At 47.5% G+C, this 26899-nt stretch overlaps 2 protein-coding genes and 1 long non-coding RNA gene across 7 annotated transcripts in view; 1 reads left to right on the top strand and 2 right to left on the bottom strand.

Moving 5' to 3' along the window:
- Nucleotides 1-10165, bottom strand: part of NRF1 (nuclear respiratory factor 1) — a 73855-nt gene extending 63690 nt beyond the window's left edge. For 2 of the 5 annotated variants that reach the window (XM_081023050.1, XM_081023052.1), the window contains exon 1: nt 10013-10147. The gene's annotated coding sequence lies outside the window, so the exon portion shown is untranslated. Of the gene's footprint in view, nt 1-10012 lie in introns of all 5 variants that reach the window. The other 3 variants (XM_081023051.1, XM_081023053.1, XM_081023054.1) reach the window with 3 other exon arrangements.
- Nucleotides 10166-10724: 559 nt separating this feature from the next.
- LOC308486499 lies at nt 10725-11927 on the top strand. The gene is made up of 2 exons (XR_013991099.1): nt 10725-10856; nt 10937-11927. It is a non-coding gene; the product is annotated as an uncharacterized lncRNA (long non-coding RNA).
- A 9974-nt stretch (nt 11928-21901) lies between these two features.
- On the bottom strand, nt 21902-26899 carry SMKR1 (small lysine rich protein 1). The gene is made up of 3 exons (XM_081023362.1): nt 26741-26899; nt 25698-25793; nt 21902-22317 (listed from the first exon to the last, which is right to left on the bottom strand). Exons 2-3 carry the CDS (start codon nt 25698-25700, stop codon nt 22108-22110), a joined length of 213 nt encoding a protein of 70 aa, XP_080879488.1. The 5' UTR covers nt 25701-25793; nt 26741-26899; the 3' UTR covers nt 21902-22107.

Genomic DNA, 26899 nt, shown 5'->3' with positions numbered 1-26899 from the left:
CTTGCGAAGGCGGGGGGTAGGGTGGGGTGGGCGTGTTCCAAGCCCTGCAGGCTTCAAACCCTTTTACAGCATTTTTCATTACTTGGGTAGGGGAAGCAGACGACTGCTGCAGAGGCCTCAGACTCCAAAGGTGCTGTGCATGTGCGCATGAATGCTCAATCGAGGGAGGCTGGAGATGGTTCATATGGAGGACTCTTGAAGGCCTCTGTGGAGCCATACAGTTCACTCTGTGGTGTGGAAAGGACAGGCGGATGTGCCTCTCCGAAAGCCAAATTCTCTAGATTTTGCACTGCATGATAACTGAGTGAATTGGGCAATAACTGAGGCAAGGATTTGGGTTTGTCTAGCTATGGAGAGAGGCCAAAGAGTTCTGCTCTGCTCACTGTGGCAGGCATCCTCCAAACAATTCAGTAGCACCCCTTAAAGTTTTCAAGTTAATCATGGAATCATAATGAGTTGGAAGGGACCACAAAAGTCATCTAGTCCAACTGCCTGCAAAGCAGGAAACTTTTGCCCAACGTGGGACTCTGAGATTAAGAGTGCCATGATCTAATGTTCCAAGTCTCTTCCATATCCTGCTCCATTTATTCCCCAAAGACTACTTCCACTGATGAATTCATGTGGTTTTTATGTTGATCTTTTCTGTGAACTGCCCCGAGACCTCCGGGTATAAGGCGGCATATAAATTCAATAAATAATAGTAAAGCGCAATTGCCGCTTGTCGGACGAGTGTTTGGCTGAAGGTTGTGGCAGTATAACTGGAGGCTGCCAAGCTGTGCTCTTGATTCCAGAGAAGAACTGTCATGGGAAGCACCTGCTCAGAAGGTGGCTGAGATCAAGTTTGTGGGCAAGGATAGCCTGAACCAAGAGGCTTCTACTTCAGCTAGGAGAGGTGTTGGTAGACGTTGACAGATAACATGTGAAAATGCAAGAACTGGCCATTTGGAAAGAGGTGTGGTACACATTGAAGGTCCCTCCAGACTGCTTTTAGACCAGAGAGCACGGAGTGCTCTGGAGAGTAGCACTCGAACCCTTGGCTTCAAGATACAAGAAAGGGGATTCCCACTCAACATCAGGGAAAACTTTCTGACAGTAAATCATTATATAAAAATGTATACAACGTACCCCCGGCCCAAAAGGTCCGACAGTTCTCCTCTTTCAGCAGTCAAGATCTGCAGGTTTTGGAAAACAGCAGACTTGAGGCGGTAAATTTGCAGCCAGTATAAACTTCAAGCATTATTCTAAGCCCACCCATGCCTTGATTCCAAGTCCACCCACTTTGGAAAGCAACAATCTCTACCAAAGTCAAGATGGCCCAATATCCTATTTTAACCAGTCATGCAAATGTTACTTTTGAGCTGAAGTGTTTCTCTCACCTTCATATGTCAGCTATGTGATATGGAAATATTCATAGCCAGTAGCTGATTGGGGGCTGTGTGAAAACAAACAAACCAGTAACCAGGATTGGGGCAATGGTCCCTTCTGTGTGCACTGCCTGCCTAGAAACCTCTCCCCAAAATATCACACCTACAGGACTGACATTTTCAAAGCAGAGTCCCTGCTAGCAGCATATTTTAAAAGACGATAATCACAGCCTTGAAAAAGAAGAAAAAACAGTCTGGGCTGCTAGCAAAAAGGAGAGGGGAATACAAAGCAGCTCTTTGTTTTAAGTAAGTTAACAGCAAAATGGCTGTTGGATTTTGGCACTGGAGAAAATTCTCATTAGCAAGCGCTCTGAGCTGCTTGCCTGAAGACAGGTCTTGATACAGGGCAGCCGTGCAATTTAAAACAATTGTCACCCCTCAAAGAGAAAGGCAGCCGCATAATATGTACTTGCATGTACCAGCTGAACAAGCGACGAACGCTGACAGAGCAGGGCACTGGGTGAAAGGAGCCCCAACACACACAAACACCCTGCCGTCCTTTATCAGGCGCTGATCTCTGACATTGCAAGGAAGAGGTTTCTGTAGCAAGTGGGACTGATCCCAGGAAGTGCAGCTGGGAAGGCTAAAGAGAGCCCAACCAAAGGCTCAAGAAAAAAGAACTGCCTTCCATTAATTCCTCCTCCAAAAATAAACAGGAGCAGGTTGTGGTTTATCTTCTTGCTAACACGCTTCCAGAGTACAGGGGCCAGCACTGAGGAGGCCCTGAAATCTGTCCGCTTCTTTGCTATCTGATCTCATCTCTTATAAGGATGATACCATAGCCAGAACCCAGGAAGGGTGAAATGGAGATTGATGATCCTGAGAGGCGTTGGGCTCAGGCTGTTTCCAGTTGAACACAAGGCAAAGACAGATGATCTGTACTTGGACATGGAAGTAGTTGTCAGACATCATTGTCAGACAGAACTTCTCTATGACATTTATGGTTCTTACACATAATAATAAAAATAGTAATTTTTATTTATACCCCACCCTCCCCAGCCAGAGCCGGGCTCAGGGCAGCTAACACCAGTAAAATTACAGTAAAAACATAATAGGGGAAAAAACACAATTTAAAATGCAGGTTAAAATGAAATTTAAAATGCAGCCCCATTTTAAAAGTAGCCCATAGATCAAAACCATAAGGGGAAGGAAATATAAGGGTCAGACTGAGTCCAAACCAAAGGCCAGGCGGAACAGCTCCATCTTGCAGGCCCTGTGGAAAGATGTCAAGTCCCGCAGGGCCCTAGTCTCTTGGGACAGAGCGTGCCACAAAGTCGGGGCACCTGGACACAAGATTTGTTAAGTCTTTCACAGATTTCATGAATTTGCACTGTGACAGGGAGCCTCTCTGTCAGTCACAGTGCAAAAGAGTAGCCCAGCTCTTCCAGATTCATAGCTCCTTTACATGTTCAGGGTTATATTCAAAGTAGTGCTAAGTAACCACTCCTCAAGGATTTCCAGTTGTGCAATCCAGTTGTCCTGCCCCTGCCCTCCTCAAATCTGCTCGGGGGGTGGGGGTGGGGGGGGGAACCCAGAGCAGATTTAGGGGATGAGGGAGGGAGAAGTTCTGTTGCAAAAGCATAAATCCTTGCATTGACAGATGGGTCCTTAGCATTATGTTGGTGACAAGACCATAAGGAGCTGTGACTCTTAAGGGGTTGCAACAATGACTGCTTAAGACGTAAAGTGGGAATGAACTTAGGCTGCAATCGTATGAAACCTCACTGAACTCAGTGGTGACTCGTACATTGGTAAAGGCTCGAAATATATATATATTTAAAGAAAATGTTTAAAAATACATTTGTCAAAAAACCAGAAGCCTTTTTACTAGGTATTATAGGTGAAGAGTTCCCAAGAGAAAAGACTTTTTATGTATGCAACAACAGCAGCAGGAATGCTACTAGCCCAGAAGTGGAAGGAAGGAAGAAGTACCAACAAAAGAATGGCAGATGAAACTAATGGAGTATGTGGAAATGGCAAAACTGATGGGGAAGATCCGAAACCAGGTATTTTCTAAAGACTAGAGTAAATTTGTAATTTACTTAAAAGACCACTGTAGAAAGTTAAAATCTTTGGCAGGGATGTAAAGACACTCATAATGTGGAATTTTTTAATGGTAAATTATAGTTATAGAATAGATAGATAATGGTAAAAGATACAGTAAATTTAATCTTAAAGATGGAACCCATCGTTTTGTTTTATAATTTTTTTCTTCAAAAACTTAATGAAAATTTGTGTGTGTGTGTGTGTAAAATATGTATAAATGTGTACTAACCCTTGAATAGACACACACACAAGGCTAGCCTGTAGGTCCTTAGCCACATACTGGGGGTGGGGTGAACCTACTGAACCCTTGGAAACTCAACACATCTATGGAGGATGTCTGTACCCCTCTACTCTAAGCTAGAGAGCAACATGGCATCATAGCAAGCAAGTAAAAAGCACACACACTGCACCTGGACATTACTCAGCCAGTAGGCCCAAAACTATGCCTAAAACTCATTAGTGGGGAAAGCATGTGGAATCAGACCAAGTATGTGACAAGCTGTCATGGCCTATGTTAGCAGTCGGACAAAGCTTAGTGGTGGAAGGTCTCATTTTAAAATATCTGTTGGCAAAGATCTCTGCCTAAGACCCTTGAGCGCTGCTGCCACAGTAGAAAATCCTGGGCTAAATAAACCAGTGGTCAGACTATGAATCATACGCCTTCATGTGCAAGTTCAGGAATCCACGGCAGACTTGGGGGCCAAAGTAACCCCAGAATTCTGTTCCGTTCACAGATTCTTTTACGTGTGCAGCTTGCTGATTTGGGGTCGTCGTGCCCTGTCCTCTGCCAGCCTCGTATTTGTGATGGTGCAAGGGTGAGAGTTTAAAATGCTATGCTGGAACACCACACCCAGGCTTGGGAGACCGGTGCCCCAATGCCACTGGAAACAAGAGTATGACAAAAGTATTACGGGTGGGTGGAGCAACAGTAAGACAAAAGTTAAAAGCAAAAGTACAGCCCCTCTAGCTAACACACTGAATGATATAGACCATAACAGAAGACAGAAGCAGCCAAAGAGATTTAAAGATTAAGACCATGGAAAGAAATTATCTCCGTTTTCTGGAAGCAGGGCCTGCTTATTACAACACTCTCAATGCTATGGTGAAATCAGGTAAGCAACCCTTTGATTTGTACTGTTAAGTATTTCTTCCCCCCACCCAATATAACAGAATTATGAACAATAAACGTAACTAATTTTTATCCCACCAGCATCCTTATTTGCTATAGTGGTACCTCTACTTACGAACGTGATCCGTTTTGGGGTGCCATTTGCACCCCAAAAAGACCGTAAGTAGAGTGACACTACTGCGCGTGCGCGAAAGAGCGCTTCTGTGCATGCACAAAACGCGCAGATCGCTTCTGCGCATGCAGTGAAACCTGCAGGTATACACTTCCTGCATTCGCAACCCAAAAATCCACAACATGAAGCAAACGCAACCAGAGGTATGACTGTGCTACTAGAAGACTCTTGCTTTTATCACAAAACATTAATTGGAATTCTAGTGTGGGAAGATACTTCCATTAAATTCTGATTATTTTTCTTAGGCTACATTTCTGTTTTCATCCTACTGCCAAGCTCAGAGCATTTCCGTGAAGCGGATTGACCTGAGACTGCGGTCTGGTTCATCTATAACTAAGTTAAGTCAAAACTGAAGTTTAGCAAGAATGAATACGTGTGCCGATATCTGTCCAAGATGAAAAATCGCGGCCACTTCACTCCTCTGCTGTTCCTGATGCTCTACGTGGACCCAAACTATAGTTTGGCTTAGTATTATATGCAAACACAGGCTTATGGTCTGTCTCCTTCCCAATATCTATGTGCTGTGCGAGTGACTTCTTTTGTCTGATCTGAACCTTGAGTGTTCAGGGGATCTGAATGTGTTTCTCTTGCTCTGGCCCAACACTGTAACAGTCTATAAATCACAGTGAACTCAGCTAGACTAGTAAAGAAAAAGTGATTTATCAAACACAACTAAACAACTTAACAACAAATGCATTGTATATGCAATGTGACATTGTGCCATCAGATGGAGATATGGAGTCCTGTTTTTTCTCTACCTGTTTTCTTCGGTGTGTTTAGATCAGGGGTCAGCAAACTAAGGCCTGGGGGCCAAATCTGGCCCAATCGCCTTCTCAATCCGGCCTGCGGACGGTCCAGGAATCAGTGTGTTTTTACATGAGTAGAATGTGTTCTTTTATTTAAAATGCATCGCTGGGTTATTTGTGGGGCATAGGAATTCATTCAATTTTTTCCCCAAAATATAGTCCGGTCCCCCACAAGGTCTGAGGGACAGTGGACCGGCCCCCTGCTGAAAAAGTTTGCTGACCCCTGGTCTAGATCCAGCCTGTATCTCTACTGACACAAGATTCACTTTGTGTGTCAAAAACATTTGCTTTAAGTTATGTACATTAACCATGCACAGTCATACCTTGGGTTGAAGATGCTTCATGTTGAGCGTGTTCAAGTTACGCTCCACGGCAACCCGGAAGTAAGGGAGTTCGCTACTTCCGGGTTTCGCCGCTCACGCATGCGCAGACGCTCAAAATGCAGTCACACGCATGTGCAGAAGCGGCAAAAAGCGATGCGCGCGTACGCAGAAGCGCCGTCGCTAGTTACATTTGCTTCTGGATGCAAACGGGGCTCTGGAACGGATCCCGTCCGCATCCCGAGGTACCACTGTATGTGTATTGCACGCACACACCTCTTTCCTTCTTGCAGAAATTTTATCTACACGTTTTAGGTGAGGCGGGAATTTTTTTGGCAAAGAACTGAATGATAGCAAGGATATGTGAAAGCATCCTGTGTAGGAGGATCATGTGTGCGGATCGAGGCAGTAAGTAGCAGCGAGACTTGCTTTCAGGCAAAATGCTTACAATCATACTGCATGAGCCAATTTAAAGAAGCGGTTTCAGTTACTTCCTTGTAGGAAATGAGTCTTGTCTGAAGCAAGCCTAAAGAGAAGTGGAGACTGCAGACACAGAAGCTCCACTCCGCTTTGAAACATGAATGCAGCAAAACAAATGTTGACATTTTCAGGAAAGAAAGAAAAAAGCCCAGGGAGAAATTATCCTTGTGGGATAATAGAAGATGAATTTTCCTGGTTCCAGATAACACTTTCCAAGGGTCCTCTGCATATCAAAGAAAACTATTTAAAAACCAGTTTTACTGCCACTGTTTCCCTCTTGCATAAAAACTGTGGGGAGGCTGCAATTCTAACAAGGATAAAAATTATTTGCACCTTGATGCACTGTACGAAGTCACAGCTACAAGCAACTGACCCAGCTTCTCTCTTCTGGTGTAGAGGGCTAGTGCTGGTGTCCCTCCCAATATCTTATGCCCAATGACAGAAATTAGTCAGGCACCATGTGTGTTTTGTGACTGACACGGGTCCTACGATGACTATGTGGGGATCTCTGAATGCCAGGCTGGTGACTGGGGAAAGCAAAATGTCACTTAGAGAAAGATCTGAAATATTTTCCTTGAAGCTTTAATTTGTTTTACTCTGGATTGTTTTATTTGATGTTTTAAAATGTTGCAAACCACTTTGAGAGCTGTTCTTTAAAATATAAATATAAAAATAAAATAGTATAGAAATGAAATCAATAATATGTGTTTTTAAAAAAATTCACTGGGGGGGAAAAGGGCACCCATTGTGGCAACCGTAACCCAGGTTTAAGGTGCCATTGGGCAAATTAGATTATATATCTGAGTTTCTAACACTGCAAGTTATGCCAGACAAAATGCAATGTTAACCAAACTATCTTACATATCCTGTATCTAGATTCAGGTAGGTAGAAGTGTTGGTCTGATGCAGTTGAAATAAAATAAATAAATAAATAAAAATTTTGTCCAGTAGCATCTTAAGAGACCAACTAAGTTTGTTCTGGGTATAAGCTTTCGTGTGCATGCAAACTTCTTCAGATACACTGAAACAGAAGTCCTGTATCTGCACATGTCTCTGGCCTCCAGTACAACACCAGAAAAATTGGTACACAGAGGTTAACTTTCAAACAAATTGCCCTACAGCTTCCGCCATACACGTCTTCTCCAAGTTGTGTTAAATGCACCAAGTTCTATTCAAACCACTCCCACATAACCATAGGTCTGGGGAAGAAGCCATTCCCTCTCTCTCTCCTCCAGTGCCCTTGCAGCTCTGCACAGTTCAAAGCCTAGCCTGCATTAGATAAAAGGAACTCCACCACACCCAGTTTCTATTGATATGCAAAGGATAGGCAATCTGCCACTTCCCCTGACAAGCAGCTCCTCTGCTACAGCAACTTTTGAGCCTTGGCTCATTCCTCCCAACACAGTTTGGGAAGAGGGTTAGTATACAAAACTTCTACCTCTTCGTACATCACCTGCTTCCGAGACATAGCTAATGTGGGGGTAAAAACCCAACGGCCCCTTCACACATCAAACATCTTGGAAAGAACAAGGAAGGAAGGAAGGAAATCTAGGATAGGAATGGAGCACTCCTTTTTGAAAGGCACTTGCAAGACACTAAATGCACAAACTAAAGGTCTCTCCAACGCTGTGGCCCAGATCCTAAACTGCAGGGTGCTTAAGGCTGTGCTAGTCCCTGAACCTATTGAAAGAACCAGTGAGATATCTGCCTTTTTCTGGGTCCTAATAGGGAAGGGAATTGGGCAACAATTTTGGTAGAGATGGGGAACCTGTGTCCCTCTAGATTTTGGCCCTCCAACTCTCAGCCAGCATGGTCAATGGGTCAGGGATGATGGGAGTTGTAGTCCAACAACTGGAGGGCCACAGGTTCTCCCTCCCCCACCCTGCTTTTTTGGGGAAGCTACAGCAGCAAGTTGAGCAATGATAGTTTCGCTACAGCTTCCTTAGCACAGCCAATGAGCCACGAGCTTTCTAGCATTCCCTACCAGAGCTGCAAAGACTTCCAAGCCTTAATCCACCCATTTCCAGGAACGAGAGCTGTCTAAAGAATCCCATCTCCTCCCTGTCTAAGAATACAGATTTGCTCTCTTGCAGGGATCCTCACCCTGGACGGAGCACCCTGCATTTCTTGAGGCAAAGAGGGACTCTTCCTTCCATGCCAACCAGTCAAGGGGTAAAAGCACACACACCAATTTAGGGACAGGTAAAGACTGTGGGAAAAGGTTAGGCACCTGCACTATGGTCTCCTTCTGCACTATCCAAAAGGATTGGGGTGGGTGCAATTTAAACATTAAAAAGATGCGAGTCTGCATATAACCAGAACCCAGGAGAAATATATTTATTTAACAGAATTTATACACCGTCCAATTGTCAAATTCTCAGTGGTAAACATTCTTTCTCTTACAGAGCATGCAAGGGCCCACCGTTCTCAATGACTGGGGGATCAAGAGCAGTCAGTGGGGGGAAATCAACTTGAGACAGAAGTTTGCACTTCTGTTAGGAATCCCAACAATAGAGATTAGGCTGGGCGCCTATGCCCCCACCACCACCACAAAAAACACCTGGTGACTGCCTCCCTTCTTATCAACAGATTAAATGTATTTATTTAGGGTAAGTTTGCCCCACCTTTCAACTTTAAAAATCCCCTTTGTGCAAGAAGACGGAAAATCTTTTTTTAAAAAAAGTCTCTGGCCTCCAGTAAAGAAAGAAAGAAAAAAATAAGGGGTGGGGGGCAGGCAAATCCTTCAAAGTTACTGCTTTCCAACCAGTACCTTATGCCCCCGCTTTCTCAAAATGGGGAGGTGGACAAAAAAGGGGGTTCCTATTTAAGGGGGAAAGAGCAGGGTGAGGTTGTTCTTGGCTGCTTGCAATTATCCTGGATTTCATCAGGAGGCCGCCCCATCTCAAAGTCCAAAATCAAGGAGGATTTGGAAAGAAAGCAGATTGGGGGGGGGGGGGTTGGAAAGAAAAATAGGAAGACCCCCCATCTTGACACTGCCCTGAGTCTGTGTATGAGGAGGGGGGTTCCCCGAAAAAAGGCGCGCGCCTCCCTTTCCCTCCCGCGCCCAGGATTAAGAGAAAAAAGGGGGGGGGGTGGAATATCAAGTAGCCGTACAAATCTATCCCAGGAGTCGCGGCCTAGCGCGAAAAGAGGGCGGGAAATAAAATAAGTGCAATTAATAACAACAACAACACAGCCCTCCTCCCCACCCCCCCGAGTTAGGGTCTCTTCTTCCTCTCCCCCCCCCTCATAAAGAGGGTCAAAATAACCTCCTATTTTTTAAAGGGAACCCGCCCCCCTCACGGCCGGCCTAAGTCTCCCTCCTTCCCCTCAGAGGCTCCTCGGGGCCTAGTCAGGCCTCGGCCCGCGGGGGCAAGAGGGGGCGGCGGCGGCGGCGGCCCCGGTGTGAGGGGGGGGTGTTCGTGAGGGGGGGTCGGAGGGCGCGCGCGCCCGGTCGGCGGGGGCGGCTCGCGGCCCTTTTCCCCTTCTTCTTCTTCTTCTTCTTCTGGGGAAGAGGAGGAGGAGGAGGAGGCGGAGGGCGAGGAGGTGCGGGGCCCCCGCGTTGCTGCGGCTGCGCCGGGTCTGGCGCGAGGCGAGTGAGGAGCTGCTGGGAGATTGCGCGGTAGGACACTCACCTCAGAGCGGCTGCGCTGCGGCGGGCCTGCGCCGTGGAGGAAGAAGGAGAAGCCAGGCAGGCAGGAAGGCAGGAGGAGGAGGGCGGCGGCGGCGGAGGAGGAGGCTGCTGCGACTGGGCGCGGGAGACCCGCACACGCGGGAGCGAGGGAAGGAGGGGAGCGGGCGCGCGCCCCTCCTCGGGCTCGGCTGAGGGGAAACAGGCGCGGCCTAGGCTGAGAGGAGGCCTCGCCACCTCACGGCTGAGGAGCCGCCGCCGCCGCGATGGCGGGAGCAAAAGGGGGGGAAATAAAGCCGGGAAGGCGGGCGCCTCAGAACGGGCCTAGCTCGGGCGGCACTCGAGTCGGGCGGTGGTGGCAGGAGCAGCAGCAGGCCGGAGGGGAGGGGGGAAGGGAGGACGCACGGCGTGAGGGGAGCCGCCGCGCCGCCATGATGGGAAGGGCAACGAGGGTTGGGTTTTCTGTACTTTAATCCTCCTCACGCCGATAGAGAAACGACCGAGGGAAGACGGGGGGGAGGCTTTTAATAGGCCTGGAGAGCTGGCGGCGTGGGTCGGAAAGAGGGGCGCGTAGTTTGGGGGGAGGGAGAGAGAGAGAAGGCAAACGGGCGCCATTTTGGGAAGGTCGGCTGGCAAAAGCGTCCCCGAACCGAGCGGGCTGTGCGGCCGCCATGATGGGAAGGGCGCTAGCCGCTCGGAAGAGAAGGCGGCGCCATGTTGAGGAGGGCGGGGGAGGCTCGCCATGTTGGGAAGGTCTTCGAGTGCTCTTTCTGCAATGGGCGCCCGTCGCCATGTTGAGGAGGAGGAGGAGGCGCCCCTTGACATGAGGAGGGAGGGTGGTGGTAGTAGTAAAGAGCCCGGTGATAAGCAGGGGCATGGGACGTCAAGCATTGGCCAGTTAAAGCGGCACCCTCGTGGCTTCGCAAAGCAGGCTCGGGAAGAATTGCAGGCCTCTGCCCCGAAGGGCTTACAATCTACAATTCAAGCAATACTGGGCAAAAGATGGCTAATAAGGTGGGGGTGATTAAGAGAATGGGAAGGCCAGGTCACTTGCCTTCGCCTCTGTGCCACCAGCCTTTTTAGAACTTATTTTTTTACATTTTTATGTACGGTATAAATAAATATATAATGCCAGCTTTGGGCAGCCAACTGCTTTTAACGAGAGGCGTGGTGCTGTGCTGTTTTTATGGTAATTCTATGTATGTTTTGAATTTTATATATATATATATATATATATATATATATATATATATATAGCTTAAATTCTATTAATGTTTAATTGTTTTTAATGACAACCCCCCCCCCCATTGTTTTCAGCTATTTTATCTTTAAGCCACCTTGAGTCCCTGTCACGGAACAAGACAGTGGAATAAATATATAATAATAATGGACTGTAGGGTGTGCTGCAAAGTGCTGTGGAACACGCATACACCTGAAATTGCTTGGAGACCTGAATTTGCATCTATTTATATAAAGCAGCACATGCCGTTTTATGCAAATTGGGCCACTGAGTCTTTTCAGTTCACAGGAACATCCCTGTGTATTTTCAGCATTACAAAATTATTTCAACTGAAGGTAGCAGAAAATCAATACATAACATGGTTGCCAGTTCCAGGTCATACGAGACTTCATCTCACTTTCATATTGATCACATTTTTTTACCCTATCTTTCCTTCAACAAACTGAGGATGGCATACATGGATTTTGCTGTTTCTTCACTCCTTTCATTCTAACAATCCTACAAGGTAGGATAGACAAGTGAGATGGAATTTGAAACTTGACTGTCCTCAGGCTTAGGCTGGCACTCTAGCAGTTTGATTATGACTATGTTGCAAGTCTTATACTGTATAGTGCTTAGAGATTTTTGAAATATTAAATGGTTCATCAATGCTTATAAATAAATAAATCTTGCATTAAAAGGTGTGTGTGGCTTTTTGCATCATCCAGCTGTGAAAGACTGTTAACATTCACAGGCTGGCACATCCTTGTTTGCAGGAGTTCTGAAAAACCTCCCATTAGGCAGGGAAGCTATCTTGTAATAACCACCAGGCCATGCCTTTGACAGAATGCAAGGGCCCGGGAGTTCTTGCTGGGACTTCCCTGTCACACAATCCAAATATTTGAGAGCGAAGTTTGGAGCTGCCTCCAGGAATGGGTGCATGCAGAGAGAAAGGTGTTATTTCCTAGTGTGTGACATGTTGGTGGATGTATGAAAAACACCCTGGAGGCAGTTTTGCACGTACAAATAGCCCAGTGTTCCAGTTTTGGAAAAAACACATTTCCCTCATTCATTAATAAAAACTCAGGTTCTCAACAGACTTAATAAAGCATCAAGAATTTGGTTTCTGCAGATAGGTAGCCGTGTTGGTCTGCCATAATCAAAATAAAAAAAATCCTTCCAGTAGCACCTTTAAGACCAACTAAGTTAGTTCTTGGTATGAGCTTTCGTGTGCAAGCACACTTCTTCAGATACAGTGTGCTTGCACACGAAAGCTCATACCAAGAACTAACTTAGTTGGTCTTAAAGGTGCTACTGGAAGGATTTTTTTTATTTTGGTTTCTGCAGTTTCTTAAAGCAGATACTGATTTAGTTAAATGCAGAGTCTGGCCCATGCTAAAGATTCTGGTTGTTGTAGTGGTGGGTGGATAGTTGATGCCAGGTTTGTTGGCCACAACAATGCACTGGCGCATGGACTGTGTGTTGCATACATGTTATATGTGTGCAGCAGAAGAGGGTTGCTTCTAGTGCCACCACTACATCCCACCACTGATGTATTACTTCCTGTACACATCTAGCTTATACACGGTATCATTCCATCAATGCATTCCCTTCTTAGAAGAGTGATACGGTACATCATCCGGTGGTCCTTGCATCCTGTCAGACTTTCAGACTTGCATCCTGTCAGTAGCTGTCAACTTTTCCCTTTTCTTGCGAGGAATCCTATTCGGAATAAGGGAATTTCACTTAAAAAAGGGAAACGTTGACAGCTATGTTTCAAACTGGGCATTTGCCTTGCCCAGTATATCTTAAGAGTCAGGTGGGAGTTCTGCCTAGGCATATTTTTTTATTTATTTCACTACTTAATACATTTATAGGCTACCTTTCCTCTATGGAGCTCAATTCACGGTTCTCCCCCCATTACCCTCACAACAACCTTGTGGTGTAGGTCAGTCTGAGGCAGGGATTGGTCTAAAGTTGCCCAGTGGGGCTCATGGCTGAAAGGGGACTTGGAAATCCAATCTCTACAGCAGGGTGGTTCTTTCTGGGTTCAATAGGGCTTAGTCTGTAGATACCAAATGCACTTGCCATGGTGGGTGTGATGCTGCCCTTTCTGAAGCTCGGGGAGGAAGGCGTGAAGGCATTCCAGGAAGTGTTACTACAGTATACAATCCTAACCGTGTCAGAAGTAAGTCCTATTTGGTTAAAGGTAAAGGGACCCCTGACCATTAGGTCCAGTCGTGGCCGACTCGGGGGTTGCGGCGCTCATCTTGCTTTACTGGCCAAGGGAGCCGGCGTACAGCTTCCGGGTCATGTGGCCAGCATGACTAAGCTGCTTCTGGCGAACCAGAGCAGCGCACGGAAACGCCGTTTGCCTTCCCGCCGGAGTGGTACCTATTTATCTACTTGCACTTTGACATGCTTTCGAACTGCTAGGCGGGCAGGAGCAGGGACCGAGCAACGGGAGCGCACCCGGTCACGGGGATTTGAACCGCCGACCTTCTGATCGGCAAGTCCTAGGCTCTGTGGTTTAACCCACAGCGCCACCCTATTGGGTTTACTCCCAGGTAAAGGGCTAGGATTGCAGTTAGCAGGGAAGACTTTGCCTGAATGTGCTCCACAGGGCATCCTCTACCCATCCTTTCCCTTTGGAAAGACCTGGTTTGGAAGGGGAGGGTGAGGTGCCACTTACAAAAGGCTCTTGGGAAAGCTGCATGTGATATTTGAGGGGGTTGTTTTGAACAGATTTCCCTGTGCTGATTGTACAGTAAGCTGAATTTTTACACTCCCACTGCACACACAAATACACTTGATAAGAAATCCTAATCCTTGCGCAAGCCAGCCTCCTGAACAGCTGATAGCAGAACAAAGGGAAGATTAACGTTCTGCAGAAGTGCTTAGCAAGGGGATTCGCAGCTCCCGAGTCTCCTGTGAAGAAAACAGTCTCTCTGCTCCCTGCCTTTTGCCAAGACAGAATACTGTGGCTTCAGCTTCTTGCCACTGCCTGCTTGCTCCCTTCGCACCCTGCGCTTCAAAGCACTAGAGCTGGTGTGGTGTGGACCACAGGGCAGTTTACAATAGCTTGCCTGCATCATCAACGGGTTCTGTGCACCCAAGTTGGTGCTTTTATTCCTGGTGCCTTGGCAACAACGGTGGACAAAAGGACGTAGACAGCTACGTTTATGCCATCACTCTTGTCCCAAGCATAGAGGTGAGCAGGCAGAAAGGGAAAGATTCAGAGCTGCTTGAGCCTATGATTGTGTGATTTGGTCCCAGGTGGAGACACAGACTGCAACACCCTACTTTAGAAGCAAATGAGAATCGAGGGGTTGGTGGCTAAATACACAATATTTACCCAATACAAAGGGGTGGTGGCACTCTGGCGCCATCAAGACATAAGGGAAAGCTGGATGAATAATCGATGGGGGTGTGATGTGAGAAACCAGAGGGAGGGGGCGGGAAAACACAGCCTGGAGGTTCATTTTGAGGAACAAGGGGCGGAAAGCAGCTGACCTGCAACATCCTGTGTATTATGCAACTGCTTTCCTGCTATTTAAACCAATGCACACTGGTCATTCTGTGTTGTTGCTGCTTGCCCATTTGAGTCTCAGTCCACCAAGGGGATCAGTGTAGACCAAAACAGCAATCCCAGCCTCTGAAATTAGGCTAGCTTAGATATGCCCTTAGGGAAAAAGGGATCCAGGTAAAGTGGAGTGTTTCTTCTTGGGTCACTTAAGTTCCTTCAACGCTCAACTTCAGGTGTGCCATACAGCAGAGAAAGGGAGAAGCAGGCAACGGACCCAGGAGATGGTGCTTCCTTGCTTCAGACACGAGATTCAGTCTCTGCTAAATTCCCTCAAGTTGTAGGAATTTAATTTCGTGTGGGGCTCATACTAAAGGAATGGGTTTCTGTGCAGTAAGTTTAAAACTGACTCAAACCCCTCCTTTTCTTCTTTCTTCAAGAGAGTACTCTAAAATGCGTAAAACTTGAGCTGTTGAGCAAAAGCATAACAAGGACACAGTTGCATGAACAAGTTCTCTCCTTTATCAGTCACGGCAAGGGATGACCCTGGCTGTTCTTCTAGGGGAACAGAGAAGATACGTCAGTACCTTATCTTATGTGCTGACCACAAAAGACGCACAGGCCGATGTCCGGGAAAACCGCCAAAAGCGTGTTCCCGGAGATGATGACCTCTTCCTCCCAGATAAGAGTAGGAAGAGGAAGATCCTTTTATGGTCAGAAGTACAGGAAGGAAACCCTTTTATGGTAAAGAATACCAGAGCATATGTGATGTCAACCTGCGTACATAGGCTGACGTGGTTGGAAGGAGGGAGAGGGTGCCTGGAGGATATATATACTGCATGAAACTTGTCATTTCTTTGGACTTGCTGTGGACTTGATCACACAAGTGCCTTCTGCTATCCGGAGAGCAGAATAAACTCTTTGAATCAACCTCGGTGTCATTTGACTTCCTTCCTCCTGTCCCGGAGCAACACAGACCCAATCGGTGAACTCCAATAAGGCTACAATACCTAATTTTAAAATTAAATTCCTACGAACCACAGTGACTACGTGCTCTACTAGCATCACATGTGCAGGCAGACTCACGCAGGTTTGTTTAATAAAGCAGGTATGCTGGAACAGTAGTCTTGCAGGGTGATGAACAGCTGCTCACTTCGCTAGCCTCGCAGCCTGCTGTGTTGGTAGGAATACAATTCCAGTGAATCCTGGTAAATCCTTTCTATCACACAATAGATTCTAGCAACGTTAAAGGTCATGGAGATACAAGGCAGAGGGACTTGGATAGCCTCAAGCAGGTTTGCAGACACTCAACGGACAAATTTCCCTCAGAGGATACACTGACGTCACCAGGAATTGAGGATCCAGCTTCCAGCAGGAAGTTGGAGAGACTCCCATGACGTTGCTATCTTGCTATTTTATTATCAGTGCATGTACTGCTTATATACCAAAATGGCTTTTTTACTGACACCCCTGGGAGCTTGCAACAATTAGGCTTGCTAACCATACCCACCAACTCTCTGCTCCTACAACAGCCACTATGGTGGGCAGAGATTTAGTCAGGGAAACGTTTCTCACAAAGCGAGCTCCTGACCTGGCCACGCTACTTGCTAAATTTGCCAGTGTTAGGCTGCTGCTGAAGACACAGGAGCAGAGCCAAGAAAAACAGCGGCAAGCCTAATTTTGTCGTTTGCGAAGTGCCAATGTAAGGGAAACATTGCGCAAAACCTTGGGTAGGCAAACTAAGGCCTGGGCCGGATCCGGCCCAATCACCGCCTAAATCCAGCCTGCGGACGGTCCGGGAATCAGCGTGTTATTACATGAGTAGAATGTGTGCTTTTATTTAAAATGCATCTCTGGGTTATTTGTGGGACATAGGAATTTGTTCATCCCCCCCCCCCATAAATATATAGTACGGCCACCCACAAGGTCTGAGGGACAGTGGACCAGCCCCCGGCTGAAAATGTTTGCTGACCCCTGCTCAAAACTAACAGGCAGGTTGTTTGGAAAACTATCAAGAGGATGTTCCCACTGGATGAACTAAGCAGGAGAATAATGTCAAGGTAGAAGGGACACTTTGGGTTGTTTCATTGCCTTCAAATAGGCCCACAAGTAAGAAACTATCTTAGATTTGGAAACTGAACAAGTTAACAACAAATAACAATCCCATCAACTTTCCCGTTGGGGTATTTACCACCCCCACCTTCCAAAAAAGTTCATAGCTCTGAAAGCGGTTAAGAACAGTCTCACTGCACACTCCAAGAGGAACCCCAAACCAAACCACTCTCACTGCTTTGCAACAACTCCAGAAGAAATGGCTTGCAAATTGCAGCCCGTGACAATGTGATCCTTTATAAAAAGCAGAGACATAACCTTGCCAACAAAGGTCCGTATAGTTAAAGCCATGGTTTTCCCAGTAGTGATGTATGGAAGTGAGAGCTGGACCATAAAGAAGGCTGATTGCCGAAGAATGGATGCTTTTGAATTCTGGTGCTGGAGGAGACTCTTGAGAGTCCCCTGGACTGCAAGAAGAGCAAACCTATCCATTCTGAAGGAAATCAGCCCCGAGTGCTCACTGGAAGGACAGATCCTGAAGCTGAGGCTCCAATACTTTGGCCACCTCATGAGAAGAGAAGACTCCTTGGAAAAGACCCTGATGTTGGGAAAGATGGAGGGCACAAGGAGAAGGGGACAACAGAGGACGAGATGGTTGGACAGTGTTCTCGAAGCTACAAACATGACTTTGACCAAACTGTGGGAGGCAGTGGAAGACAGGAGTGCCTGGCATGCTCTGGTCCAGGGGGTCACGAAGAGTCGGACACGACTAAACGACTAAACAACAAATAAAAAGCCATGTAAACACCAGGAGGACATTAGGGGGAAATCCTTATAGGATTTGGAGGAGTAGCCGTGTGGAGGAAGCCTATAAACAAAAGGAAAATAAACAAATGTACAGTATTGGCACCAGAGCCACCTGCTTTCCCTTAATCCCAAAATCAAACAGGCTAATTCCTCGCAGCAGGGGAATTAGTTGTGGACAAGGGCTGATACTTTGATGGAAGGGGAAGGGGAAGGGCAAGCCGCTCTTTGGCCAGATCCTGCCTCTCTTTCAGCTTTGAATGGGTGACCTGAGAAGGCAGCCTGCACTGGATGGAGGGAATAATAATAATAAATTTTATTTATACCCAGTCCTCCCCAGCCAAGACCTGGCTCAGGGCGGCTAACACCAGGTATAAAAACAATTGATTAAGATTCAACTTAAAAAACAAGATTAAAATACAACATTAAAATGCAGCCTCATTTCAGCAGAAACTCAAATCAAAAACTTTTTGGGGATGGAAACGTCAAGTCTTCACCAAGGCTAATTATCCAGACTGGTCCTACATGGGCCAGAAAAAAGCCAGGGAAGTCCCCAAATAGGAGTTCCATCCCAGAAGGAGAAAGGAAAAAGGAAAGAGGGGGAGGGGATCAAGTTGATTCCAAGCCAAAGGCCAGGCGGAACAACTCTGTCTTACAGGCCCTGTGGAAAGAAATCAGATCCCGCAGGGCCCTGGTCTCATGAGACAGAGCGTTCCACCAAGTCGGGGCCAGTGCTGAAAAGGCCCTGGCTCTGGTTGAGACTAATCTGACTTCCTTAGGGCCCGGGACCTCTAGGGTGTTGATATTTATGGACCTTAAGGTCCTCCGTGGGGCACACCGGGAGAGGCAGTCCCATAGGTACGAGGGTCCTAGGCCATGAAAAACCAGCACCTTAAATCTGACCCTGTACTTCACCGGGAGCCAGAGCTGAGCACAGTGATAGGAAGCATTTAGCCTCAGACTGTGCACACATCACGCATTTGAAGCACATGACACCCCCCCCAAAGAGTCCTGGGAACTGTAGTTCGCCAAGGTGGTTGGGAATTATAGTTTTGTGAAGACTAGACTGCAGCTCCCAGGCTTGTATGGAGGAAGACATGCCCTTTAAATGTATGGCGTGCCCACAACCTAACACTTCTGAAGTCGAAATCTATGGAAAAAAGGAAAGAACTTTAGGTACGCTTGGTGCATTTAAAGTAGCTGTTGGTCTGACAAGCCAGCGGCTGTTTCCATTAATCTGTCATATAACTGACAGTGGAAGACATTCCCCTCCAGACCTGTGCTTGACCTTCCAGAATCAGGTTCTCTTTGGTCCTGATCCAATGGCTCTCCCCATCTTCTCAACTCATCAAGTGTCTTGGCACAGTGGTTGCTTTTGTTAACCTTCCCTTTGCTTGCCCGTGTTTCTTTCGAGAAACAGCAAAAACCAAACCCAGGCATTTTCCTACTGGAACTTTGCATTTCCAGGTACCGTATTTTTCGCTCTATAAGAAGCACCAGACCACAAGACGCACCTAGTTTTTGGAGGAGGAAAACAAGAAAAAAAATACTCTGAATCTCAGAAGCCAGAACAGCAAGAGAGATCGTTGCGCAGTGAAAGCAGCAATCCCTCTTGCTGTTCTGGCTTCTGGGATAGCTGCGCAGCCTGCATTCGCTCCATAAGACGCACACACATTTCCCCTTACTTTTTGGGAGGGAAAAAGTGAGTCGTATAGAGCAAAAAATACTGTATTTCCTCTGTCCTCGCTCAAGCTGTTGACGTATCATAGGTAGCAACCTGGGATACGCAGCAGAAAATGGAGGGTTGCAGTAAACATGCTTAAAAGGCTAAAAGTGCAAAAGACTAAAAACTTGCTGCGTAATCCTGAATCACAAACAAAAAGGAGACGTTAAAAAAAATTCAAAACTTCTTGTGGATGAATTCAAAGTACACTAGCATAGAAACTTGGGTTGTGTCTTTACATGTAAACATGGGACAGAGCTGGGATGTTAAAGGGAAGAAGGCAAAACATAGTGGCCAGAAGCCAGCACAGACTCCACAGAGTTTAATGGGACGAGGGCATGTCACTGCACACTGGATTGTGGGAAGCCCAGTCTGGGTGTGCTCACAAGGATGTCGCAATGAACATGCTGTCCTCTTCCTACCTGTGCCTGGACTGGAAAACATTTGTACATTATATTTTGCTTATTCCTTGGTAACGATTTAACAAAAGAAATGGGTTCGTCTGCAGGTTTCTGGCTGCACAGCCTTCAACTGTATGTCTCCTTCACAAAGGAAACGTTTTGGACTGGAATATCAAATAGCACCATTTGAATGTGCACACCCACACACATATTTAGCTGTCCGCAGTACGTTAGTTCAAGAGTAGCTGACCAGCATCAGCAGGCAACCTGAACTTCCCGGAAGCTACACAGCACAGCCACTATGGAGAGTCAGGTGTGGTCGAAAGGGTGGATAAAATGGTGAATACACACCTGCCAACCCACTTCCAAACCAACAGTGTACCGTATTTTTTGCTCTATAAGACTCACTTTTTCCCTCCTAAAAAGTAAGGGGAAATGTGTGTGCGTCTTATGGAGCGAATGCAGGCTGCGCAGCTACCCCAGAAGCCAGAACAGCAAGAGGGATTGCTGCTTTCACTGCGCAGCGATCCCTCTTGCTGTTCTGGCTTCTGAGATTCAGAATATGTTTTTTCTTGTTTTCCTCCTCCAAAAACTAGGTACGTCTTGTGGTCTGGTGCTCTTACAGAGCGAAAAATATGGTACATCCTTGCAGAAAGGGAGGAGGACAGAAGGCTAGCCCACGCCTTCCCTCTCTATCAACCCCCAGCTTCCTAGTCTTCCTGAGCCAAGTTTTATCAGTACAGCACAGCTGTAAGGATAGCTGCTGCCCTGGGGCCCCATCAGCCAGGTCTACAAAGCCATACTGGTGTAAGGGAAGGCAACGCCTCTGCTTTGGCGGGCTGTGTGAGGCTCTGGAAGTACTGAGACACGCCTGCAGGCATCGTTAGATTTCCAGATTGGCACTGTTCCTTCCCCCTCACCTCGTCTGCCTACATGGCACATTCCCACCAGGACGCCGAAACTCAGGCAGGTGGCAAATCCTTCTTTGCTGCGGATAAGGTTTCAGGTCTGGACCTGTTTAGGCAGCAATACCAACCCAGCTGGCAAATAATTATATATATATATCTATAGATATATATATATGAGAGGGATGCGGGCGGCACTGTGGGTTAAACCACAGAGCTTAGGGCTTGCCGATCAGAAGGTCGGCGGTTCGAATCCCCGCGACATGGTGAGCTCCTGTTGCTCGGTCGCTGCTCCTGCCAACCTAGCAGTTCGAAAGCACTTCAAAGTGCAAGTAGATAAATAGGTACCGCTCCGGCGGGAAGGTAAACGGCGTTTCTGTGCGCTGCTCTGGTTTGCCAGAAGCGGCTTAGTTCTGCTGGCCACATGACCCAGAAGCTATATGCTGGCTCCCTCAGCCAATAAAGCGAGATGAGCGCCGCAACCCCCGAGTCGGCCACGACTGGACCTAATGGTCAGGGGTCCCTTTACCTTTATATAAACTCAAACTGCAGCTGAGCCTGTCAGGATGCCACCTGAGCCAGCGTACACTCTACTTCACAGCCCACTCTACAGAAATCCTTGCCCGTTTCTTCCTGATCTTATGTATAAATTTGCTTTCCAGCAGATCTATTCCTCGACTACTCCGTCACGCAGGTCCTAGGCGTCTTAACAGCTTCCCTTTACCAAGCAAATCACACAAAATGTTGCACTATCCGGTGCAGCACGCAAGTCCGGGATTCTTAGAATCATAAAAGATGCTAGATGTATACCCTCGCAGCTAACCGGGATCCTGCATGGAAATGACACTCTGCCCCAGAATCCCCTGGGCTGTCACAAAAGGATTATGGGGCACACTCTGGAAGCTGGCCATGCTTGATGCAGAGGCGCTGGACTTCGGCACTGCTTAAAGGATGGTCCCACCCACCCCTTCCCCAGGCAAATTCTCAGCCTGCCTTTACGCTCAGGCCAAACTTGCCTAGTGTGTGGAGTACTGAGCCTGTAAACGCCCCAGGTCCTGAAAGGCCCCTGCATCGCAGCTGCGGCTTGATTTGCACAACCAAATTTCACGCTTGCGGTGCAGCTTTCACAAGGGAAAGCAGGGGCCCTGGAGATGGGGGCGGCCCCTAGCGCAAAGCCCACCCCATCAGACACGATCAGGAGGCGGCACGGAAGGTTCTGCGAGTTACTTTCTGCAACAATGAAGAACAGACTGCGGTGCTGCGGTAGACATCTCAAAGCAGCGTTTACTTCCTTCTGGTTCTTGGAAGCCAGAGCTGCTTTAGTCCACCTGCAACAGTGATTATGGCAAAGAAAGAAACCTGAGTGAATTGTGCTCGGGTTCGCGTGGCCCCCGCAAAAGTCTCCTTCCCCCGTGACGGGGCTCCGGGTCTCACCGCGAACACTGGGGCGGCCTTCTCCCACTGCTGCGTCCCTATTTCCTCTTCTTCCCTTTCTTTTTCGGAGAGCCTGGCCACGGGAAGCCGCGGAACTCCAAGCAGGCAGCGGCGTTGTGGGCGATGTAGTAGAGGTTCAGCATGGCCGCCGGGCTCATGATGTCCACCTCGACGGCGCCCTTCTTCCCTTTCTTCCCTTTCCCTTTCCCCTTTCCTTTCCCCTTTCCTTTGCCTTTGCCTCCACCACCCTGCCAGGAAAAGCGGAGAAGGAGAGTCAGCGGGAGGCTGGGAAACAAGAACCATCTCAAACTGAAGAGTCTTTAAGTTCTAGAATTAGATCACTACAGCCAGCAAAACACATAATAAATTGTGCATTCAGAACAAGGGGAAATACCGTATTTTTCGCTCTATAAGATGCGCTTTCCCCCTCCTAAAAAGTAAGGGGAAATGTGTGTGCGTCTTATGGAGCGAATGCAGGCTCCATGGGCTTCAGCGAAAGAAACGCGAAGCTAGGAGAGCAAGAGGGATGGGTGCGCACCGATCCCTCTTGCTCTCCTGGCTTCGCTTCGCTGGAGAGGCGCTGCGTAGCTTTCCCTCTCTGCGCAGCGCCCCTTCAGCGAAGCGGGAGGAGAAACGGAAGGGGCTCCGTTTCTCCTGCTGGTTCGCTGAAGGGGCGCTGCGCAGAGAGGGAGAGAATATTTTTTTCTCTTGTTCTCCCTCTCTCAAACTAGGTGTGTTTTATGGTCAGGTGTGTCCTATAGAGCAAAAAATACAGCAAGTCTCTTAATATTTCTTGCAACAGGAACCTGCAGCCTTCTGCAATGGCCTTTGTTCACATCATTAATATACTGAGACAAATGCCTCTTCTTACAATGGTGTGTGTGTGTGCAGGAAGAGTCTGCAGGTTGGAGGAACCAGCTGAAGGTAGCATTGAGTCTTTCTGGGCTACGGAAACAAAACCATACTGGGTTTCTGTTGGGCTCCAGAAACTAAGCTGCCCGCTGTCAGGGGAGGGTTCTCAGAAGGCTCACATCCACCATAAAAGGTTCCCAGGGGCGGGGAAGGGAGGGGAAGGATGTTGTGAGATACGTTCCCCACACCACACCTTTATGGTAATGACTATTGATTTAAATCCTAGAATCGCTGAGTTGGAAGGGATCCTGAGAGTCTTCCAGTTCAACCCCCTGCAATGCAGGAATCTTCTGCTCAACAAGAGGCTCGAACCCACAAGCCTGAGATCAAGAGTCTCAATGCTCTGCCAAAACTTGTTCACCTGCTGTTTGGGGCAATGAGGCTTCAACAACAGCTTGGCCTCGGTCCAGTATACCTGAAGGAGCGTCTCCACCCCCATCGTTCTGCCCGGACACTGAGGTCCAGCGCCGAGGGCCTTCTGGCGGTTCCCTCACTGTGAGAAGTGAGGTTACAGGGAACCAGGCAGAGGGCCTTCTCGGTGGTGGCACCCGCCCTGTGGAACGCCCTCCCACCAGATGTCAAAGAGAAGAACAACTACCAGACTTTTAGAAGACATCTGAAGGCAGCCCTGTTCAGGGAAGCTTTTAATGTTTAATAGACTATTGTATTTTAGTGTTCTGTTGGAAGCCACCCAGAGTGGCTGGGGAAGCCCAGCCAGATGGGCGGGGTATAAATAATAAATTTATTATTATTATTATTATTATTATTAGTTAAGCAAACAAACAATGAAATCAAAGAACAATTAAAGCAACAAGCTGGATAAATTGGAGTTTTAAAGCTGGGGGCGTGATCTCTACCTGAAACCAAACAAATTGAAAAAAACAAAATGACTCCCCATGGAGGGAATTCCAAAGACGAGAAGCCCCCATCTTCAGTGCCCCATCTGACTTACCTCTGGTTGCAGGGGCGGGGGGCGGTTTGGAGGGCAGCCTCAATATTTGGAAGAGTTCAGGTGGGAAGTGACAGCCCTTTAGGAAACTCAGATCCAAAGTTATTTATGGTTCTACAGCAGTGGCCAGGAACCTGTTGCTCTCCTGTATACCTGAAGGAGCGTCTCCACCCCCATCGTTCAGCCCGGACACTGAGATCCAGCGCCGAGGGCCTTCTGGCGGTTCCCTCATTGAGAGAACTGAGGCTACAGGGAACCAGACAGAGGGCCTTCTCGGTAGTGGCACCCACCCTGTGGAACACCCTCCCTTCAGATGTCAAGGAAATAAGCAGTTATCCTATTTTTAAAAGACATCTGAAGGCAGCCCTGTTTAGGGAGGTTTTTAATATATAATGCTGTATTCTTTTTAATATGTGATTGGGAGCCGCCCAGAGTGGCTGGGGAGACTCAGCCAGATGGGCGGGTTATAAATAATAAATTATTATTATTATATTATTATTACTCCTAACTGGAAGCTGCTGAAGTTAGTCTTCAAAGGCAGCCCCATAGGGGAAAGGGATGGAAGGAGAACAGCAACCCATAGCATCAAGTAAGGCCTTCAGGGGTTGCTGGACTCTGATTCCCATCACCTTTTACCATTGGCCACGATGGCTGGGGCTCATTGGAGCTGGGAGTCCCATAACATCTTGAGGGCCATAAATCCCCCGTTAAATGTAATGTTGGATCCCTGGGAAACAAGAAGTCCAGCCTGACAACAGTGGGCTAGAATGCAGCCAAAATGTTTCTTTCTTTCTTTGCAAAATGAAAGGTGTTATACTGTACAGTGCTTTTTTGGGGGGGGGGGGAGTATGCATACAGTCATCCCTCGGGTTACAGCTGCTTCAGGTTGCGTTTTTTTGGGTTAAAAAAGGTAAAGGGACCCCTGACCATTAGGTCCAGTCATGGACGACTCTGGGGTTATGGCGCTCATCTCGCTTTGCTGGCCGAGGGAGCCGGCGTACAGCTGCCAGATCATGTGGCCAGCATGATTAAGCTGCTTCTGGCGAACCAGAGCAGCGCACGGAAACGCCGTTTACCTTCCTGCCGGAGTGGTACCTATTTATCTACTTGCACTGTGATGTGCTTTCGAACTGCTAGGTTGGCAGGAGCAGGGACTGAGCAACGGGACCTCACCCTGTCGCGGGGATTCGAACCGCCGACCTTATGATCGGCAAGCCCTAGGCTCTGTGGTTTAACCCACAGCGCCACCCGTTACGCACCTGCCAAAACCCGGAAGTACCGGAACAGGTTACTTCCGGGTTTCAGCGGTTGCGCATACGCAGAAGCGCCGAATCGCAACCCGCACGTGCGCAGACACGCCTCTGTGGGTTGCAAACGCTGCAGGTTGCAAGCATGCATCCCACACGGATCACGTTCGCAACCCGAGCATCCACTGTACTCCTAAACATTTTGTGAATCTTTTTCCATTTATCATATTCCCCCCCCCCAATTTGAACTATAAAGTGGTGATTTTTCTAGAGTCAAAATGAAAGTACCCCTAAACATTTTTTTTTTAAAGAAAAAAAAGCACTGATGTTATATACGTTATTTTAATGAAATAGAACAATTGAATGCAGGCTACTGTCGCTGTGGGAGAATAATGAAGCACCACCCAGAATGCGTAAAGAGAAAGCCAAAGGGGTCTGGAAAAGAAATAGCTTTTCCTGCGGCCCCTGAAGCAACGAATGGTGCCTCGTTAGCACTGGAATCTGTGAAACTATACATTACCATAGTGATGTCCTTTCACTGGACTGAGCTAGTGACCATTGTGTCTAGTCCCAATGCAAGGCAATTAATTTTTGTTAATACTTCCAAAGGCAATGCCTACAATGTAAAAAGAAAGTATAGTAAAGTAATGCTATAAGATGTTATAAGATAACACTGTTGTGATGACACAGTATCTGACTTTACTGAACAATTTTGAGGATGAGAATCAAGGCATACTGTATAAAAGAAAGGCCTGATTACCTGCATTATGGGCCTTTACCTTGTCATACCATAAATATGATTGCCAACCAAACACATTGTCGAATCCCTCCAAATCTAATAGATCTGTGTCTTCTAATTGCATCCATTCTTTAATCCAGCAAAGTGCAGCAGCTTCAAAATAAATTTTTAAATCTGGCAGGGAAAATCCCCCTCTTTTTTAGAATCCGTCAGTAATTTATATTTAATTCTGGGTTTCTTCCCCTGCCAGATAAATCTGGATAGTGCTTTCTGCCATTCTTTAAAACATTTCACATTATCTATAATTGGGAGGGCTTGAAACAAAAAAAGCATCTTTGGCAGCACATTCATCTTAATCACAGAAATCTGGCCCATTAATGACAGTTTTAGGTTTGACCATATCTCCAAATCTCTTTTAATTTCATTCCATAATTTACCAATTGGGTGGCTTTTAAAGGAGATTAGACAAATCCATTGAGGAGAAGCTGATAGATGGAGCAAGCAGGAAGTATTTCACTGAACAGAGTATGGAAAGTTTCATTTTCTGAAAAATGAGGCTCAAGGAAGGTCAGAAAAGGATAATTTCCTTACTGACCAGTTTCCCTTTGTTCAATATCTTAATAGCACCCTCTCTGGGTATAGGGTAGGTATATAACTCCAGCTGCTGTTAAAAGGTTGGGGCACTTCTCTTCGCCCCCTACTCCCCCCCGCTTCCTTCACTAACAGGCAACGCATTTCCCTAGCCGACACGCGTCCTGCTCCTTAACACGCGAGCCCGCGTTCCCACGTGCCGCCCGGGCTACACGCGTGTCGCGCGGACTCACCAGCCAAGCCAGCTCCTCCTCTCCCGACCCGTCCAAAGCGGAGCTCGCGCGCCCCCGCGCCTGCGTGCGCGGGACCAGACGGAGGAGCCGCCGCCTCGCGCTGCCAGTTTGCCGGGCGGAGCTTGGCCGTTCGGGGGCGGGGCTTGCCGCCTTCTGTTT

Source organism: Podarcis pityusensis (assembly GCF_964106645.2).
Source record: "Podarcis pityusensis genome assembly, chromosome: 10".
Lineage (NCBI taxonomy): Eukaryota > Metazoa > Chordata > Lepidosauria > Squamata > Lacertidae > Podarcis > Podarcis pityusensis.
The sequence above is the reverse complement of the archived record's forward strand: the minus strand, read 5'-3'. Positions and strand labels throughout refer to the sequence as shown.